A 20,397-nucleotide genomic window follows, 5' to 3' on the forward strand; every position below is an offset into this window, starting at 1 on the left:
CCCCGACCCCCATTCCTTAGCATTTTTAATTTTTTTGAGGCAGGCTCATGAATCCTAGGCTCTCTCTGAACTTAGTATTTAACTGAAGACCCCTCGGAGTCTCGTGCTTCCACTCCTCAGTGCTAGGATACCAGCACATGTCACCATGCCTAGTTTACGTTTATGTAGTGCTAGGGACTGAGCTAGGCAAGCTCTCTCCCAACTGAGCCACAGCAGCAGCCCGCATTTCATCCAATTTTGAGGAGTTTGCCAAGAAGAAAGAGAGCAAAGGTGCTTTCTCTTCTCTGCAAATGCTTTTTATGAGTTAAAGACACGATGTGCTCGGGAGAAAGATGTCTGCTCGCTTGTGTTGAGATAAATGTCTGAGTGGGGACGAGTTTCTCAGCCTCTTCTGGGAGTTTCTAAATGGCTGGACAGAGCAGAGGAAGTAAGACACGGGCATGCACAGGTGGTTTCCCACACAGTGGATCCTAGTGAATCCTCACTTGGGGAGTAAGTAGTCCTGTGTGAAAATCCCATTTTGTCCTCAGAGTTAAAGTAGTCCTGGGCCTGCAAGATGGCTCAGCGGGTAATTGTGCTCTGCTAGCTGAACCCGATGACTTGAGTTCAATCCCTGAGACCCTCAGGGTCCAAGAAGGGGACCAACTCCTGCCAGCCGTCATCTGACCCCCACCCATGTGCTATGACATGTGTGTGCTCCTTCCCACATGGATACACACACACACACACACACACACACACACACACACACACACACACACACAATAAAAGTAAATACTTACTAAGATACCTTTCAGCATTGTTCTTTGGTTTAGGTTGTTTTGTTTTTGCTTTTTTTTTTTTTTTTTTTTTAATCTTTTCTGGAGCTGGGGACCGAACTCAGGGCCTTGCGCTTGCTAGGCAAGCGCTCTACCACTGAGCTAAATCCCCAACCCTTGTTTTTGCTTTTTAAAGCAAGATCTCATGTAGCTCAAGTTGGCTTTGAACACCTGACCCTCTTGCCTCCACCTCCCAAGTGCTAGGGTTAAGGTGTGGGTTACTATACCTGTATTTTTTTGTTTTCATTTTCCTTTCTGTCTTCTTAGTACTCCACCCCCACCACCCTGTCTCCCTCTCCTTTCCTTTTAAAATTTCTTTAAATGACCATCAGCATGCTCCACTAAACACAAGACAGTTGGTTTTTCTAGGCATAGTAGCAATCCACTGTAAAGCCTGTGGTTCGAAGGATAGGTTAACAAATCAAAAGTTAGGCCAGCCTAAGCTACATAGCAAGTCTTTTACTCATTTTTTTGTTTTTTGATTTTTTTTTTTTTGAGATAGGGTTTATCTGTGCAGTCCTAGAACTCGTTCTGTAGACCAGGCTAGCTTCAAACTGAGAGATTTTGCTGTCTCTCGAGTGTTGGGATTAAAGGTGTGTGCTGCCACCACCCAATTTTTTATTTCATTTTGTGTTCACTTAGCATAATGCACCTGCGGTTCACCCCATTATTACAGCCACCAGTAGTTCATTCTTCCCATTGCTGAGTACTGTTCCAGTTACGGAAGCAGCCTGTTTACTCATCCGCCAGCTAACAGATACTTGGGTTGCTTCTGTGAATTCACTGTTGTGTAGCAAGTTACAGGAAAACGTGGACACTGCAGACAAACAGCATGCATTATCTGACGGGGTCGGCCAGCAGATGCTCGAGTCAGCTGCCATTGACCATGGAGAGCTCATTGGTTTCAACCTGAACACAGAAGTGACCAGGACCTGAGACAGTTTGCTCTTTCCTGGATCTAAACCTGATGGACTCGCTTCATCATCTTGGTGTTTCTCCCTCTTCTCCTTGTTTATCTAGATGGCTCTGGAAGATGCTGAGCAGAAGTACAGCCTTCTACATTCAGTCTTCACGGATCTAGAAGACCTGTCGATCATTTTTGAAACAGAGGCCTTAATCCAGTCCATCCAAGAGTTAAGCGGCCAGGTGGCTGCTTTGCAGCAGCAGATAGTGGAGGCTCTTCCAGACATCCAGCAGGTGGCAGACGTAAGTGACTGCAGAAAACGTGGGTTCCTGTTTCCTGTGGACAGCTCATTTGCCACGTTAGGTCACGAATCGCCCCCCAAATCCTATGAAAGCAGATATCCTAGGCAGATACATTTTTAATTGATGTTATTTTTTAGATTATATTTTACTTTGTACAACTACAGCAAGATGCATGTCCCCATCCTTCACCCGGAAGTGGTCCAGCCCCCACATGAATCCTGATAAACAAGCTTGCTATTCTAATTCACTCACTGACCCAGTCCCTGGGGTCAGTTCTTGGTTGCTGAATGAGGCTTTTCCAAAGTGGTAGCATGCCTCTGTGATTTTTGCTGGGATGACTTTAAGATGCATTCTACAGTTTGGCATAGCTTCTTAAATAGTGAAAAAAAATAGCCAGGCGGTGGTGGCGGCACCCTCCTTTAATCCCAGCACTCAGGAAGTAGAGCTAGGCGGATCTCTGTGAGTTCCAGGCCAGCCTGGGCTACAGAGTGAGTTCCAGGAAAGGCATCGAAACTACACAGAGAAACCCTGTCTCCAAAAAAACAAAAAAACAAAAAAACAAAAAAACAAAAAAACAAAAAAAAGTGAAAAAAATAAATTTTAATGTAATCTGAGTTATCATAATTTAGTTATGTTCCTATAAATAGTTACTGCCGTTACTTCAGACTCATTAAGATTTTTTTTCCAGTTTTAAGTCCAAGCTGCTATCATTTGAAGTCTTCAGCCTTTTTACACCATTTTTAAAGCCTCCCTTGTCATCCTATTATTGTGTTGTATCTTGAAATCTTAATCTCAGTGGCGAGCTCTCGGCTCTCGGCTGGTTACTCAGTGTGCTTTAATGTATGGGTTTCCCTCACATATTTCAACTTTTTTTCCCTAGCATTTCACTTTAAGATTCTTGGCCCAGTTTTGGACATTGACACAGAGAATTAACCATTAGACAAGAGATCTAGTGTTGAACTTAATCTGCGTAGGTCATGACATCACTCAGCAGCGTTCTGCTTGGCAGGAGCTCATTAGGGGGTGAAAACCTTGGGGTTTTCTAGCTCCCTGTCAGTTTCTTAAGGGTGACTTTATCATTTCTTTTTTAACTTAAAGTGATGGGAATTTCTAAAATGCCAGACCCACTTGTGTTTACATATTTAAACACATTCCAGAGATAAATTTAAAGATGTCGATAACTGAGAGTTTATTTTAGAATTTTATTTGGAAACATGCCAACCTTTGTTCTCATGAGTAACTGAAACTTGGTCCTATGAATATCTTGACTTCACAATGCTTTCTGGTGCAGTGTAGACTAACTTTTCTTGCTTTGTTTTTCAAGACAGGGTTTCTCTGTGTAACAGCCCTGGCTGTCTTAGAACTTGATTTATAGACCAGGCTGGCTTTGAATTCTCAGAGATCTACCTGCCTCTGCCTCCCAGGTGCTGAGTTTAAAAGCATGCACCACCACTGCCCAGCTAACTAACTTTTATTTATTAAAAGCCATGCAATCATCTATTAGTTTTTAAGTGCTGTAAGTGGTAAACACTTTTTGGTTAAGTACAAGAATAGAATTAGTAACAATATATTACTATATGTTACAGATTGTTAATGTGCAGCATGTAGTACATGAGTGTGTCTTGTTTCTAAACTTCTAGGATGTGGTTGCAATCGAGTCTGAAGTAAAATCAATGGAGAAAAAGGTTGCAAAAATCAAAGCTATTCTGTTATCCAAAGAAATATTTGATTTTTCACCTGAAGAACATCTCAAGCATGGAGAGGTATACACAGACCATTTTCAAAATCTTTTTTTCATAATACTTAGTGTCTGTCTAAAAATATGTAATCATTGGGTATGGCCCAAAATGTTGGATTCATTAGAGCAATAATATGAAATAAGGCTGGGAACAGCTGTATATGCATATGAAAATATTTTAAAAATATTTTTGAGGTTTTATTTATTTTTATTTCATGTGTATGAGTGTTTTCCTAAATGCATGTCTATACACCACATGGCCACAGTGCCCTTTGGAGGCCGGAAGAGGGTGTTGGATCCCCTAGGACTGGAGTTACAGTTGTGAGCCACCATGTGAGTGCTGGAAATTGAGCCTGGGTGAAAGAGCAGCCAGTTCCATAAAAATCGTTCAAATCATGTTTATAGTGTTCCCTATGTAACAGCAGTTTTCCCTGTAGGCTTGCCCTCCCAAGACCTTGAGCACCTACATGAGTCGGTGAAGGGTTTCTGGCCCCAGCAATAGTGTGCACTGGCTTCCAATGTTTCCTGGGTTCTTTGATCTCTGTGTGTTGGTCCTGAGACCATTAGCTAAGTTACAGCTTGTAAAGAGCCAAGCGCAGTATCTCGGTAAATGCTCAATCTTGTGATCCACAGCAGGCTCTTTGGGGTCAGGCAGATCTGAGTTCTAATCTTACCCTTGCTTCTTGCCGTCTAAACTTAATTGAGTCTTCTTCCTTCTGGGAGCCCATCCATCTCCTTGCCTGTGAAAGGGAGGTTAGAATACTTCCCTTTTAGGGTTAAATGAGGTCTTATCTATGAGGTCTGTTGTAAGGTGAAATTTGGCCACATACTTCTGTTCAATTCAAGGAGTATTTTTATTTTATTTTATTTTATTTTCCCTGAGACAAGGTTTCTCTGTGTAGCTTTGCGCCTTTCCTGGAACTTGCTTTGGAAACCAGGCTAGCCTCAAACTCACAGAGATCCGCCTGCCTCTGCCTCCCGAGTGCTGGGATTAAAGGTGTGCGCCACCACTGCCTGGCGCCAGGCTCAAGGAGCATTTTTCAAAGGACGTTTGTAGGAAGTCCTGGGCTAGGTACAGTTGCTTTGGAAGATTCAGGACCTGCCTAGTGACAGCATACAGAACTAAGTCACAATTCCAATACAGAGGGGAAAGGAGGAAGTTAGAAACTAGTTTTCTGAATTCTGATGTAGTGTTTGGAAAGTTAGTCTTTCCCGAGATCTTCTTTCCTAAGACCTATCATACCTTAGTTGCACTTTTAAATCAGAATTAAGAAAATGCTTTAAGGACTGAAACTACAGGGCTGGAGAGATGGCTCCGTGGTTGAGCATGCTCATTACTCTTGCAGAGGCCCTGAGTTGGGTTCCCAGCACCACATGGTGGCTCCTACCCCCTCTTCTGGCCTCTGTAGGCTCTGCACCCAAGTGCAGCTCCCATCCCCACACATGCATACTCTCACAGTTAAAAATAAAATTAAAATAGTTTCCATTGAAATTGCACATTAAAGGCCAACATTAAATTACAAATATTTTAATTTGCACTAAGTAAATTTGCATGGGCTTTTGTGGGTTTTTGTTTCTTTTTTCATCCATATATTGCGCTTCCTTTCTGCTGTTAAGGTCATACTTGAAAACATCCATCCCATGAAAAAAACTATTGCCGAGATAATGACTTACCAAACGGAACTGAGGCTACCCCAGACAGGAACCAAACCTCTGCCTGTCTTTCAGAGGACAGATCAGCTTTTACAAGACGTGAAACTGTTGGAAAATGTGACTCAGGAACAAAACGAGTTACTGAAGGTGAGCAGTTTATGACGAAGGCCAACTGACCATGTGAAAATGTTCAGTGACAGTTGGTTTGTGGTTTTGTTTATTGCTGTGATAAAATGGGCTGGGGAGAAGAAGGTTTACTTGGCTAGCATACCTGGGTCAGAGTCCACTGAGGGAAGCCAAGGTGGGAAGCTGGGGGCAAGAAGTGAAGCAGAAGCCAAGGATGAAACTACTTGCTTATACTACCCAGGACCATCTGTCCAGGCTGGACCTGCCCACATCAACCATCAATCAAGAAAATACCCTACAGACTTGCCTGTAGGCCAGCCTGATGGAGGCAGTTCCTCAATTGAGGTTTCCTCTTCCCTGATATCTCCAGCTTGTATTGACAGAAAAACTCCCCTAGTCAGTGTAGTTTGCAGGTTTAATTGAAAGCAGTTGTTCCCCAAGAGGTGGCATTTGATCTAAGTAAATAGCTTCTCTCACACACACACCCCCAATACTTCTTCCCTTTGCTCTGGTTGAGCACATTAGCATTCATTGGTCTGTTAATACAGCTGTTACAGACCTGTGTGGGTGAAACCGGGAGAGAACTCAAACCCCATCAAGACACTTGCAGCCTCTGGAGACTGAAGACCTGTAGAGTAGGCATCACAGAGCAGTCTCCTGGTCCGCCTCAGTCCTTCCTCCTGCTGTGAATACTGTCAGTATTCCCTGACCCCAGACAGAGGTAGCCGGGGCCGTTTGCCATCTCCGGGAGACTTGTGTTGGAAGTCTTAAACGGAAGACAGAAGAGTTCACTAGTGTCAAGGTTCGTCCCTGTAGAATGAAGCAAGAACTTCAGCTTTTGGACCTTCTGTTGTTTCTCCGTCTCGAGGGTCTCTTCCTGTCTTCCGATAACGATTCCCATCATTCTCAGGAAGGTTCTCCACTGTGAGTTTTGGTACTGCACTAGGTCTCAGATCAGAATCATTGTAGTTTATATTCCAGAGGCAACAGCCACTCCCGTAGAACTGAAATAGTTAAAAGAGTCTTGAACTCCACAGGCGATCTCCCGTCATGGCAGAGACACCCGGCTTCCTGCTTCGGAAAGTGCTGTATCTTTTTCCTTCTACAGTTTCCTTTACATTGAAATGGACATCCTGGCCCTCTAAAGTTGGGGAATCCTGTACTCCCTGATTTGAAGCTTAACAGTCCTCTGACATGGCTACTGATCAACCGATGTTGTTTTTCTCCTAATACCCACAGAGGGAAAAGTGACATAACATTCATGTACCTTTTTAGAAATAGCTTGTATGTGAAGGGAAAAGGATCAGATTTGATGTGCCATGTTTAATGTCTTCTTTTTTGATGGGTTTCTTGTGGAGCGTTTACCCACCAACCCCACAGCTCCCCAGAGTTTTCTTGAGTGTGAGCAGCAGGAAATATTAGATAGAAGGATTTATATTGCAGAGATAAACAGATAGAAAATAAAGGACAGCCTTGAGAGGACCTGGAACCTTTTCCAATGTGCCCCGACTGTCTCTGCCCCAGGGTATTCATAGAGACGCCAAGGGGTGGAGCAAAAGACCTCCTCCCCCAGCACAGCCAAGTGTAGACCATTTCAGACACCTGCACTCAGGCCCGGGGTCCTAATCATCCTCTATGCGGACCTGCTGGGTAAAGCCCCGAGGAACCTGAAAACAGTTTCTGGTCAGGAAAGGAGAATAACCCTAGCTGTGCTTTAAAGTGACCTCTTCAAGAAGAGGAAAAGGGGATGATAAAGGGGGGTTGTATTTCCTTGTTTGTCAAATTAGGCATCAAACTATGCTTTGAAAATTTTCCATCTAATTGTGTGTGTGAATCACAAAGCAAGTAAACCATTGATAATGAAAATTATTAGGATATGGGACGTTTCTTTTAGTTCCTACTTGAGATGGGACAAGTGCCCTCCCTAATAATAGAAAATAAGACAGAGGACTCCCGTGGTCATAACAGGATGTCGCCCATTGCTGTGAGCTGGGGAACAGGTGTGCGCAGCGAATACAGTTCTTCTTTTCGGGCTTGCAGCTAAAACTATGGTTAAAGATTGATTTTAAATACCAATAAGGATTATGTGTTGGCCAGAACCTGTGTCATTTCAAAAGACATTTTGCTTCCGTATGAAGCACACCAGAGCAATGTCTAGACTTGCTTTTGAAGTCTGGTTTTATTGTGTTTTGTTTTCCCCGAATAAGCCCCCTAAACTAGGAGTACACCAGAGAAAAGAAACATTTAGTGAGACCTGTACCCCAAGCCCTGCTGAGGTGCCTGGAGCCTAGTAGAACAGGTGGATTAGGCTCCAGCATGGCACCCTAAGTTGGACCCATGAATGCACGCAGTGGACGAAGAGAACTGACCCTGGCCAGTAGAATTCCCACTTCCCTCCACACACACAGCGGTACAAAATAGTAGAGGGCTTTTTATTTAAAAAGATTCTGTTTCCCATTGGAATCTGTACGGGTGCATAGTCTCTGTATTTTATTGGAACTTATGACGGGATAGGTAACAGATATATAGCCTGTTTATTCCTTAGATGGTAACAACGACTCTTCTCTGCGGGGTGGGTGTTATTTTATAGGTTGTCATAAAACAGACTGCTGAATGTGATGGAGAAATAGAAAATCTGAAACTTACATTAAATAAGTCTTCAGCTGAGTTCTCCCCTGAGCGTGGGTCACAAAAGCAAGCTGCCGTCCCGCCTTCATCACCGGTATGTCCCGCTCATTCGTCTGTCCGCTCATCCCAGAGGCTTGGACTTTGTCCTTGGGGTGTAGAGTCTTTTGCAGTACCAGGGGGCTATGCCTGACATCTGTTTTCCAACTGAAACTATTTTCTTTCCATTCTTATTTCATGAAATGGTGGTTCTGTGGTATCATCAATATGCCATTATGACCCCTAAACTTGAGATCTAGTCCCAGAAGCTAGGCAGGCCACCACTTCTAAACCCTGTGGTGGGTACTCCCACTCTCAGCATAGCGCATCTTGGTTTGCATTTTCTCAGTGTCTAAGAAGCTGATGTAGTTTGGACATCCTAACCTAGTGAATTGGGGTAGGAGTCAGGCAGTGTGGGCTGGCTAGATTTCAGGGGTTATGAAACTCTGAACATTGTTATAATGAAGGATCTGAGATACCAGCCTGTCTTTTTATTGCCATAAACCTCTCTGGGTAGGGCCTTTTCAGTCTTTGGTTTTATATCTCTGTATTGAATCAGTGTGATAGGGTCCAAGGACACAAGAGCTGTGTCTTTCCTGTCTTCTGATGGACACATGCAGGCTATTAATGTGCTTCTCAAAGCAAGGCTTTGTCATCTGCTAGCTGGGAGACCGAGGGCAACTTGCCTAGCATGAAAGGTGACATACAGGTGACATAGCCCAGGACCGCTGAATCGATGAAGCAAACCCAGCGTGAGCGGCTCAGTAGGTAGAGTGAGGGTACCAAGTTTCTTCAAAAACTTTAAAACTCATGACTTCAAAGAGCTTTTGTTGTCTAAGTACAAATACAGGAAATCACACATAGGACGAGTCTTTGTGGCATATCACACAACACAGGCATGTTGGAGAGCATATGGCTGGCCATGTCAGGAAAGAATGGGCAAATAGAACTGAGCCAAGAAAAAGTAGACTTCTTCCTTCCAGCTTCCAGATGGTTTGATGTAACTGATACTCATGAGGTGGCCCCACCACAGTGATTTACTTGAGAGTGTAAGACTGTTCACTTCAGGTTGATGGTGACAGACAAGGTCTCACTGTATAGACCAGGCTGGCCTCGAACTCGTAAAGATATGCCTGCCTCTGTGTCTGCCTTCCTGAGTGCTGGGATTAAACACATAAGCCACATGATTCATGGGTGGGTTTTGTTGTTGTTGTTGTTTTTCAACACTACAAACTCAACAAACAGGAAGTTAGGGCTGACTGTGAGTGGGATCTGAGGCCTCGTCAAGGAACTCTTCACATTCTTTCTTTGGTCCTTCCATGCATCATGACTACTGTATCTCCTAACCAGAGATGATATGTTAATAGTCACACTGGGTCATTTAAAGAATACTGTCCTGCATCACTTCCAAACTTCATGTCTTTCCTTAGTCATTATGCAACACCTGCTTCTTGAGAAAAAATCTTGAAGAATCTCATTTAAGCATATGGAGATAGCTTATCAGCTATTTTATTCATGCAAAAATAATGTTTAGTGAGAAAAAGGGAAGAGGATTGAGCTCGAAGCATTCACATTCCTAGAAGTACTGTTCAGTCATTGAACTTGGGACACAGCAAAATGCTTTATACACACCTCCCATTTTGTCACCAGCATATTAAAGATGTGTTTTCAAGTGTGCAATGTGGGACCTGAACACAGGGCATTGCCTATGCTAGGCAAGCACTCTACTACTGATCCCCAACGTGTATGTCTTCATCAAGGACATCCTTAAGTGAGATTGACATAAATAATCGGTGTCACCTACCTCAATTCATCCCTTTTGTGCCCTCAGTATAAATGTCCACATAGTGAAAATGGCCAGTAACATTTTAGCAACATGATGGAAGTGATATTAACCTCAGGGACTGTGGCTCTCAGCTTTGGACACCACTAGTGGCTTTGAGGGCTGTAGATACCACTGTGTATACCATGGTGGCTTGGTACCTGTCTGTGCCTACATAAAACAGGCCTCTGTTTCCCTTGATTTATTCTAATGCCTGTGGTACTGCTTTTGTTGGGGGCATCTTCTGTTGAAGTGTGGTGTTCACTGAAAGTGGAACATGAACCACGGTCAACTCAGAGTTAACTCTGCCAGTAGGAAGCTTTCATTGCGGGCAGCATAGGGGTATTAGTTTAGCAAATGAGTGCCAAAGCCCATGAGTCATAAGGAAGCCTGGGTTTGGCCCTGTGGCGCACCAGCTGCAACTTGACGGAAATCTTCTTACTGTGGACTTCAGAACTGTCTCTTATGTGTAGTGATATGTTACTTTTTTGTGTGTAAAAATCCAATGATTTGGGAGCTCTAGGGGGTTAGCTCAGTTGGTGACTGTGCTTGTGATCCCCATTTCAATCCCCAGAACCTACATGAAAATAAAACAAAGACCGATGTTGTGGCATGTGCTTGTAATCGCAGTCTGGGGAGGCAGAGGCATGCTCTGGAGCCTGTTGGCCAGTCAGCCTAACTTACTGCTGGGTTCCAGCAAGTAAGACCCTGTTTCAAAAAATAAATAGATGGGCTGGGCGTGGTAACACATGTCCTTTAATCCCACACTCAGAAGGAAGAGGTAGTCTCTGAGTTTGAGACTTGACTGGTCTACACAGTGAGTTCTAAGCCAGTTAGGGATACATAGTAAGACCCTGAGGGATTTTTTGTGTCTGTTTTTGTTGTTGTTTGTTTGTTTGTTTTTAAGGATGGACGGCTCTGAGATTGACCTCTGGCACATATGTGCACATGTATCTATGGACATACATGTATACACAATTTAATGATCTTATGAATATTGAAAAGAGAGATTTTGGAGGGGATGTGTTAGAAACGTGTGTGTGGGGGTGCTTAACAGACATACACACACTAAACAAGCAATCACTCTGCACTGGAACTGCAGCCCAGGCAGGGAGAAATTTTGAATGAATGCAAGCCTCCTAAAAAGGAGCTCAGGCATAGGGTGCTGGAGGATCAGAGTAACTGTCCTCCACAATTCCTACTAAATCTAGGATTCTATAATTTCATAATCCTAGTAGGCAGACAGTGGGTTGTCCATATCTAGGGAAACTAGCTTGTACATATTAATAATGGTTCCTGAAGTAATATTATATAGCTTGGAATCATCTGTCCATCATTCCCAGAGTAAATTTCACTGCAAATAAATTATTTTGGTTGATTAACATTTTTTTAGGATGCTTGGAATGTAGACAAAGTAAACAAATTTAGTAGTATCAAAGAATCTTCAAAGGCAATAAAAAAAATAGGTATTTTCTTTTATTTTGGGGGGTTCTCAAATATTAGTCTTAAGACTCTCCTAGGGAAACATGGGAACATGTATCTGTAATATTCTGCGTGAAAAATGGGAAGTACGTGTTCATCAAAGTGCAGGCTTGTGGTTCTCCGCCCTGGGGATTCTGGTTCTGTGAGTCCTGTGGTTAGTTACTATGGCACTGACTCCCCGCCCTGGCTGCTCATCAGTCACCTGCTGACCTTGTTACAAGTTCCCATGCTTTCTTCAATCCCTAGAGCCTCCTGCCTTACAAGGTCTGTGAGGGGTTAAGGAACCCCACAGGTTGTAAATCCTACACAGGTGCTTTGGCAGAGCCAGCCAGGGCAAGGAGCCATACTGTACCAGTAGCCGCTGACCAGGACAGTAAGCATCCCTTGTCCTAAAGAAAGCTGGCTCCTGGGAGCATCCAGAGGCCGCTCCGATTTCCCTCCAACGCTGCCCACCACTCTTTCTGAACAGGGAAAGATGGAAGGGTTGGAAAAGCAGATTCTGAATCTAAACCAGAAGAAGGACGATCTGCTGGTGGGCTTGAAGGCCGCTGTACTGAACCTTCGGGAGCATCTGAAGCAGGAACAGCAGGAAGGAGAAGGAGAAGAGCTGTCCTCAGGCCCCTCGGAAGAGGGCGGAGTCCCCGGGAGGGGTGCCTCGGACAGGAAGGTGGGCGTGGCTTTCGCTTAGTTCTGATCTCACATTCCAAGGGAGAGTTAAAGGGTAACTTTCCACCAGAACACCCTGCGGTATCACTGTCCATAGTAAAGGAATTTTTTAAGTGGCAATACTCCGCTTGAGGTTGTTTACTAGTGAGCACAGATCCCCAGGGCGTGTCTGCTCTGGACCCAACCCCACATTCTTATACCTGAGTTAACCTAATGACACGCTTATGAAATTCCACGCGAATGTGGGAGGGAACTACTTTGAAGTATCTGCCTTAGAATAGTCACCCCATTGCAGACTCAAAAGTGGTCCAGCATCTGAAAGCACTCTGAGACCACATCACTGTAGTGCACTCCAGTTGTTTGGGGGTGGGGCCGTGGGGATCATGCAAATGAAAAGGATTCCACAAGGGAGATGTTTGGCTAGAAGACCTGAAAGGCACAAGGCCCAGAGACTTCGGGCGGGCAGGCGTGGGTGGACATTTTGGACAATGTATAAAGATTTAGTTACATAAAAATGCAACGAGGCCAGGATGTGATGCTAGTCCACAGCCTGACTACAGGTGCTCTTGTGCCTTGTCTTTTAGCTGAACAGAGCAAGCTCCATGTCTTTCCTGCCAGTGGTCAAGGAGGAGGCGGAAGAAAGCTCTGTGAAGAGTGAGGTAAGGAAAAACAACTTTCTGTTTCTAAAAAAAGATTTATTATTTTTTAAATTATCAGGGGTGGGAGGTTACATACCCATGACATGAATAAAGGTGCCTTCAGAGGCGAGGGGTGCCTGATCCCCTGGAACTGGGGTTATAGTAGACCCCAGAATGGGTGCTGGGAATCAAGCTCAGCCCCTGCAAGAGCAGTACATACTCTTAACTGCTGAGCCATCTCTCTAGCTCCCAGGAAAATAGTTCTCTTGTTAAAACTGGCTAGGACCAGATCTCTAAAGGAATATCAAAGAAAACAAATGAAAACCTAAAGCTTTTAAAGTTAAAGTTGATTTCTTTTTATTTGAGACTGAAGTACTTATTGCTTAAGCATTGCTAAGTTTATCTAAACCCACTTTGCCACGGAAGAGTGGGATAAATGTAATTCAGGGTGTTTGTTGGTGTAAAGGAGTCCTCTGTTGCGTTCAGACTTTCCAGTGCTGCTCTGGAGTTGGAGAGTATGCCGTTTGGTGTGGATTTTAGCAGATAATTGTTTTGCATATTTGAAATACAGTTTTATTTTAGAGTGGTGTCGTCAAGGACAGGCACTGTGTTTGCAGCTAATAGAGCTGATTCTTTTTTTTTTTTAAAGATTTATTTATTATGTATACAGAAGAGGGTGCTAAGATCTCATTACAGATGGTTGTGAGCCACCATATGGTTGCTGGGAATTGAACTCAGGACCTCTGGAAGAGCAGACGGTGCTCTTAACCTCTGAGCCATCTCTCCAGCCTCTAGAGCTGATTCTTACTGCTTCATTGTAACTGGTTAAAAGAGACTTAACCTTGGTACCATTTCATACTCACAACACAGCATTGCACACTTATACTCAGTGAGCTAGTGCGGCTCATAGTTTATAGGACTTGAGTATGGCCACAAGACAGTTTTTTGCTCATTTCGTAGATTAATTCATGGCAACGCTGTCACACAGAGTAGACCTTTTGTCCTATTGTGAGTCACTAGTACACAGTGTAACTGAGTTGGAGGGAAGGACGACAGTGTACTTTGTACTCTGACCACCAGACAGCTTCCACTTCACAGTCTAATTACATCCTTTTATGGTGGAGAAACTGTGAGACTGGACGAGGACCCAGGGCCCGAGCTAAGAAGACACATACATGTTTTCATTTCAGACATTACATGCATCCAAACTGATACACGTAGAGAATTTGTCTTCAACAACAGCAACAAAAAACACATGTTCATCAAATTGCAGGACCATTTCCGATGACTAAAAATTACACCATTTAAGATTACGTTTACCAAAACAGATTGAATTCTGAAATGACTTTGATTAATCCCCTTTGTGGGACATAAGCTTATTACTCTTTAAAAAAAACAAAACAAAACAAAAAACCCAATGTATTCATTTAATATCTATGAGTGCTCTATCTGTATGTACAATCTTATGTCAGAGAGGGCGCCAGATCCCACTATAGATGGTTGTGAGCCACCATGTGGTTGCTTGGAATTGAACTCAGGACCTCTGGAAGAGCAGCTAGTGCTCTTAACCTCTGAGCCATCTCTCCAGCCTCATGCTTATTACTCTTTAATAAAGAGAATTATGGGTGGTTTTAGGCTCAAGAAAAGCATCCACCTTTGGAGACATGATTTAGTGCAAGAAGTATGTGGAACATGGGGTAGGGGAGAATAAGGCCTGTGGCAAAATTGCCCAGTAGGCTGAGTCTTGTTGGAAGGAGCCAAGTAGGGCTCCAGTTGTGAAAAGGAACTAGTTCCCTTTGCTGACCTATTGACCACTGTCTTAGGATGGACATAAGAGAGCAGAGCCTCCCTGTGCATCCTGGTCTCTTCTCTGGAAGCACAGCCGGGACCTGGAGGAGGAAGAGGAGGATGGGGCTTCCTCATCCTCTGCCACCATTGTGCAGGTAACTGGGGGAGTCACCATGGGTGTTGTCGGAGCCCCTTATTGCCTGAGGTTTCTTCCCATGATCCTCTTTGTTCACCTTGTCCTCAGCGTCTCCAAATCTTCAGAGTGGACCCTAGGAAGACCAAAAATAAGAGCTAGCAAATCAAAGGATGTGTTTGAAAGAATGATCAGATCAGGACATGCTTCTGGCACACCTTCTTTTTTTTTTTTTAATGAAATTGTACATACTTGGGACATACAACATGATGCTTTGAAATACAGGTACACTGTGAAAATGCTAAATCAAGTTCATTCACATAGGCATCACCTGACACATCTATCTGACATATCATGAGGATATTGAGAACACTTTAAAAATCAATAATTTTTAAAAAGTAAATACTGGGTGGTTATTCAGAGTTGCCTTTCCTTGCCTAGTCTGTCCTTCCTTCCTCCCTCCCTCCTCCCCTCCCTCCCTTCCTTCCTTCATTTGGAAAAGCTTCCTATACATGATTGACATAATCTCACACAGGTACACACACATACACATAGCCATAATAAGGTAAATAAGCCTTTTCAAAACACCACAGCAAAAAAGCCTTTGAAAGAAGCATCTGCAATGAACTTCCTGATGTCCCTGACTTTAGAGCAAGCAGGCGATCTGTAATTGAACAGCGGAGGAAGAGAGGGGCTCCCTGGCAGCAGGGGAGAGCCTGGCCAGGAGCTGATTCTTCTCTCCACAGGAGGCAGATGGGAGAATTAGCACCTGTGACCGTTCCATGGAACACATTATCGCACCCGACTCAGGAAGCACTGAGCAAGGCCCAGAACCTTCTCCGAGGCTCAGCCGAACAGCAGAGGTAAGACCCTGCCTGTCAGGCTCAAGCCTCTCAGACTCAGACTCCCAGCCCGGCTGCACCCACAGTTGCCCACTGCTATCTGACTTCTGCAATGGTTTGTGTGTTGAGCCAAGAGCCCCGCGAAGGCCAGCATCCTCATGTATGCGGTCGACTATCCCGCTGCAAGTTTTACCATCTGTTATTTACATTTCCCACTTGTCCGTCGGTTGTCAGCCTGAAATAGTTGTTGCGTTAATGACTAAGTGTTTAATCTGTGCGTACAACACACGGAGACAGTGAAAATGGAGAACTGCACAGTATTGATCAAGAGCCTGTTCAGAAAAGGCATTTATGTTCTCTGTTGCTTAATCCTGAGAGTATAAGAGGCAAGTTAATACCTACGTTATGTTTGCAAAGGAGGGTCAGATTCGGAGGGTAAACTACAGGAACTGCGGAAGAGATAAGGAGTCGCCCCAGAATGTTCCCTTCCAACTTTCTAATTTGAACTCCCCCCCTTCCAACTCCTCAAGAAGGGTTGCCGCAGGGCGCCGTTTCTCGGGCAGACCTGCTGTTGAGTGGACCTGAGGTTCCAGGGAGGGTCTCGCTGCATAGCTCCCGAAGAGACCCAGGGGCTTTTGCTGTGGTATGTTTGTTTTCTTATTGGGGGGGGGGGGTATGCTTACATGTCTTTTCCCTCAATCTTTTCTCTGTTCTTACAAAAATGATCGCTGGTTATCCAATTGTCATTCCTCTTTGCCCCTTTTCCAGTCATCCTCCAGCCCTCTGACAGGATTGTCCAGTAAGGTGACAGACGTCGGAAGGGTAGACTCACTGGTGATACTTAGCATAAGTCCAGGAACGTTGTTGGCCTGCTTGTTGATGGTGGTTTGATTTTGTAAGCCAGAATTGATCTGGGTTTTTTGTTTGGTTGATTTGAGTTTTAGATTTATTTTTATTTATTTTACATGTGGGTGTTCTGCCTGCATGTATGTCTGTGCCACCACATGCATACAGTACCCTCAAGTCAGAAGAAAGCATCGGACCCACTGAAAATGGAGTTACAGATGATCGTTAGCCACCATGTAGTGCTGGAAACTGAAACTGGGTCCCCTGCCAGAGGATCAAATGCTTGGAAACACTGAGCCATCTCTCTGGCCCCTGGTCTGTTCTTTTTAAGACAGTTAAAAATGGTATGTAGGTCCAACAAGATGGCTTAGTGGGTAAAGGCAGTTGCAGCACAACCTGGCAACATGAGTTCAATCCCCTGAATGCGTATGAAAGTAGGAGAGAACCAGCTTTGCAAAACTGCCCTAATTCCATACACTTGCTGTGGCATGTGTACCCCTCCACAATCAATCAATCAATCTCTCTCTCTCTCTCTCTCTCTCTCTCTCTCTCTCTCTCTCTCTGTGTGTGTGTGTGTGTGTGTGTGTGTGTGTGTGTGTGTGTGAGAGAGAGAGACAGAGAGAGAGACAGACAGACAGGGAACCTATATTTATATATATATATATATACACACATATGTGAATGACTACAGCTTTGACTATGTTTAGCCCTAGTAGAAGTGATGCTTAATGTGCACCTCTCTTGATATGGTTACTTGTAAGGTCTTTTACCCTGAACATGGCACCACTGAGGAGAAAAAAAGGGAAAAGGACAGAGTATCATAAAATTGAGGGGATGCTTGCAGTGAACCACACGCTGAGGTTTTTACATCATCTTTCTTAACCCACACACCAGCCATGTTAGCTAGCTACCACTGTTAGCCCACTTGACAGATGGAGATGTTGAGGCTTAAAGCCATTAAGTCTCCAGGTCCTTAGCTACTAAGTGTCAGGGTTAAGTTTGAGTCCTGCTCTTTATGCCTCTTGATTTAGAATCTTGAGTGCTTAACTGTGTGGCTGAATGACTGTCAGCTATGAATTAAATGCTTCTGTTTTCATCTAGCAGAGCTTCTAGGGGGCTTTTGTTGCTTGGTTGGTTGGTAGGTTGGATTCTTGGTTGGTTGGTTGGATTCTTGGTTGGTTTGGTTGGTTTCTTGGTTGGTTGGATTGGATTCTTGGTTGGTTGGTTGGTTTGTTGGTTGGTTGGATTCTTGGTTGGTTGGTTGGATTCTTGGTTGGTTGGTTGGATTCTTGGTTGGTTGGTTGGATTCTTGGTTGGTTGGTTGGATTCTTGGTTGGTTGGTTGGATTCTTGGTTGGTTGGTTGGTTGGATATTTTTTTGAGATAAGCTTGCTGTGTATCAGGCTGACCTTGGATGTACTGTGTTCCTGACTCAAACTCCCCAGTGCTAGAATTGCACTCTTACACCCCCACACCCAGATCATGATAGGTTCTTGGAAAAGAGAAAAATCAGTTAGATGTCACCTTTGACCAGTGCAGGGATAGCCCTTTGGTGACTTCAGAGTTCTTTTTCTTGCCTGGAGCCATTTCCATCTCTTTGGCTTACCCCCCCCCCCCCAGAGAAGGATAGTTTGGAGCTCCACAGAGCCTATGCCATCCATTATGTATCAGCCTCCATCTCTTATTTTAGAAGTTAAGCAGTTTGGCCAGGTGAAAATTAAAGTACTCCTAATAAAATTCTGAGTCATTTCTAACCTATATTTCTTGAAAATAAATATTTAATACAGAAATCTGTAACTCTAAGTCATGTGTTAGATCCATATGTGTGCTGTTAGGCATTGTACTTCAGGCAGTTAGTGATGTTATGAGATGTGTGAAGGATGTGCAGGTATTTTTAGAATTGAGTGAAATATTAATGGATATGTTTTAAGGGGGTTTTGCTATGAAAAGTGGTGATAGCCAGAAGATTAAACTTGCAGATTAAGTGCAGCCTTTCCCATAGATCAGAACTTCTCAGCTTCCCCTCAAGATCCTTCTGTGCCCGAGATTTTACTCAATCTGGGTCCACAGGTATATGACATAGGTACAACATCAGATACTTACTGATAATAAATCACAAATGTATTTTAAAACAGTTCTTTGGAGATGGAAGAGACAGCTTAGTAGCTAAGAGTTCTTGCTGAGCAAGCAGGGGTACTTGAGTTTCCGTCCCTCACACCAACATGAAAAGCCAGGTGTGGCTTCGCTGGCTTGTAACTCTGGCACTGGGAGGGTGAAGCAGGAGGATGCCTGAGGCTGCTAGCTTTAGCTTAGCTCCTGCTCCAGCGAGAGACCCTCAAGGGAAGAAGATGAAGAGTGATGAAACTGGACACACCCAACTCTTCCTCTGGCCTCTGTATGTGCTCACGACACACACACACACACACACACACACACACACACACACCCCAAAATTTAAAAAAAAAAAAATCCCACAATTCTTTGGTATGCCTGTAGTTTTGCCATTTGTTAATAAAATAATGAAAGCAAATTTGCATGCTAGTGAGATTTATAATACTTGATCGTTTTTCCATAAAGAACTGCATCTTGGACTGAGCCCTGGACTCTGCAGGATGTAGAGCATCTTCACATTTTTCAGAGTTTATATTTTGATTTCATCATAGTCAGTGCCGTGGTCTGGTATATAGCTCTTTTGGTGGAATACTTGGTTAGTGTGTATAAAGCCCCGAGTTTGATTCTAGTACTTCCTAAAACCTTCATGTTGGCACATACTGTAATTTCAGTACATGGGAGGTAAAGACAGGAGGATTGGGTGTTCAAGGTCATTCTCAGCTACAGAGTAAGCTCAAGGCCAACCTGAGTTAGATGAGACTGTTTTAAAAACAAAATAGATGGCTTGCTGGGTAAAAGTGCTTGCTGTACAAGCATGAGGACCTGAGTTCAAATCCTCAGCAACTATGAATTTGCTTCTAAGGCATGGCTGTACATACCTATAACCCCAACGTGGGGAGGCAGGAACAGGCAGAATCAGCCAGCCAAGCCAAAATGGCAAGTTTCTACTGGGAAAGCCTGTCTCAAGGCAATAAATCAGAGAGTAGTAGAGAAGGCACCCATCGTCCTGGACTGTCCTCTATGTACATATGCATGGACACACACACACACACACACACACACACACACACACCACACACACACACCAGGAGATGTACGTATGTGGGTTTATAGTCTTCTGCTCTCTTATTGATCCCACGTGTCTTTTCTGGAGTTGTAGTATCACCATGGTGTATTTGTTACTATGGCTCTGTAGTATACCTTGAAGTCAGGAATGTCATTGTTATTCTTTTTGCTGAGGATTGCTTTGGCTATCTGGGGTCTTTGGAGCTTCCAATATGAATTATGAGATAGCCTTTTCTTCCTTTTTGTTGCTTTTTTTTTTTTTTTTTTTTTAAGAATAGCATTGGAATTTTGATTTCTGATTTCCTCTGGGCTTTTTATCATGACTGGACTTAGATTTTGTCAAAAGCCTTTTCTGAATCTATTAAGATGATTATGAGGTTTCTGTTTTTTAATGTGTTTGTGTGATTTGTTATGTTTATCTGAGCCATCCCTGCATCTCTGAAATGAGGCAAACTTGACCACAGTAAGTGATATTTCTGATGTGTTCTTGAATTTAATTTGCAAGTATCTTGAGATTTTCTGTACCTATGTTCATTAGGGAAATTGTCTAGAGTTTTCTTTTCGTTTTGCTGTTATTTCTGTTTATTTTAGTATCAGGGCCCTACTAGCTTCATAAGATCTTGGTGGCATTCCTTATGTTTCTGTTTTTTTATTCATTTGATAAGCATTAATATTAGTTCTTCTTCTTCTTTTGTTTTTTTTTTTTTTTTCAAGACAGGGTTTCTTCGTGTATTATTGGTGCCTGTCTAGGATCTCGCTGTGTAGACCAGGCTGGCCTCAAACTCACAGAGGTCCGCCT

At 43.6% G+C, this 20,397-nt stretch overlaps 1 protein-coding gene across 1 annotated transcript in view; it reads left to right on the top strand.

The window, feature by feature from the left end:
• Positions 1-20,397, top strand: part of Syne2 (spectrin repeat containing nuclear envelope protein 2) — a 321,669-nt gene that overhangs the window by 196,632 nt on the left and 104,640 nt on the right. Inside the window, exons 58-65 of the mRNA XM_036205561.1 lie at positions 1,839-2,024; positions 3,665-3,787; positions 5,380-5,562; positions 8,132-8,263; positions 11,979-12,176; positions 12,760-12,834; positions 14,637-14,756; positions 15,481-15,597. Of these exons, the coding sequence (XP_036061454.1) occupies positions 1,839-2,024; positions 3,665-3,787; positions 5,380-5,562; positions 8,132-8,263; positions 11,979-12,176; positions 12,760-12,834; positions 14,637-14,756; positions 15,481-15,597 (1,134 nt within the window). The remainder of the gene's footprint in view (positions 1-1,838; positions 2,025-3,664; positions 3,788-5,379; positions 5,563-8,131; positions 8,264-11,978; positions 12,177-12,759; positions 12,835-14,636; positions 14,757-15,480; positions 15,598-20,397) is intronic.

Source organism: Onychomys torridus, chromosome 14, assembly GCF_903995425.1.
Source record: "Onychomys torridus chromosome 14, mOncTor1.1, whole genome shotgun sequence".
Taxonomy (NCBI): Eukaryota; Metazoa; Chordata; class Mammalia; order Rodentia; family Cricetidae; genus Onychomys; species Onychomys torridus.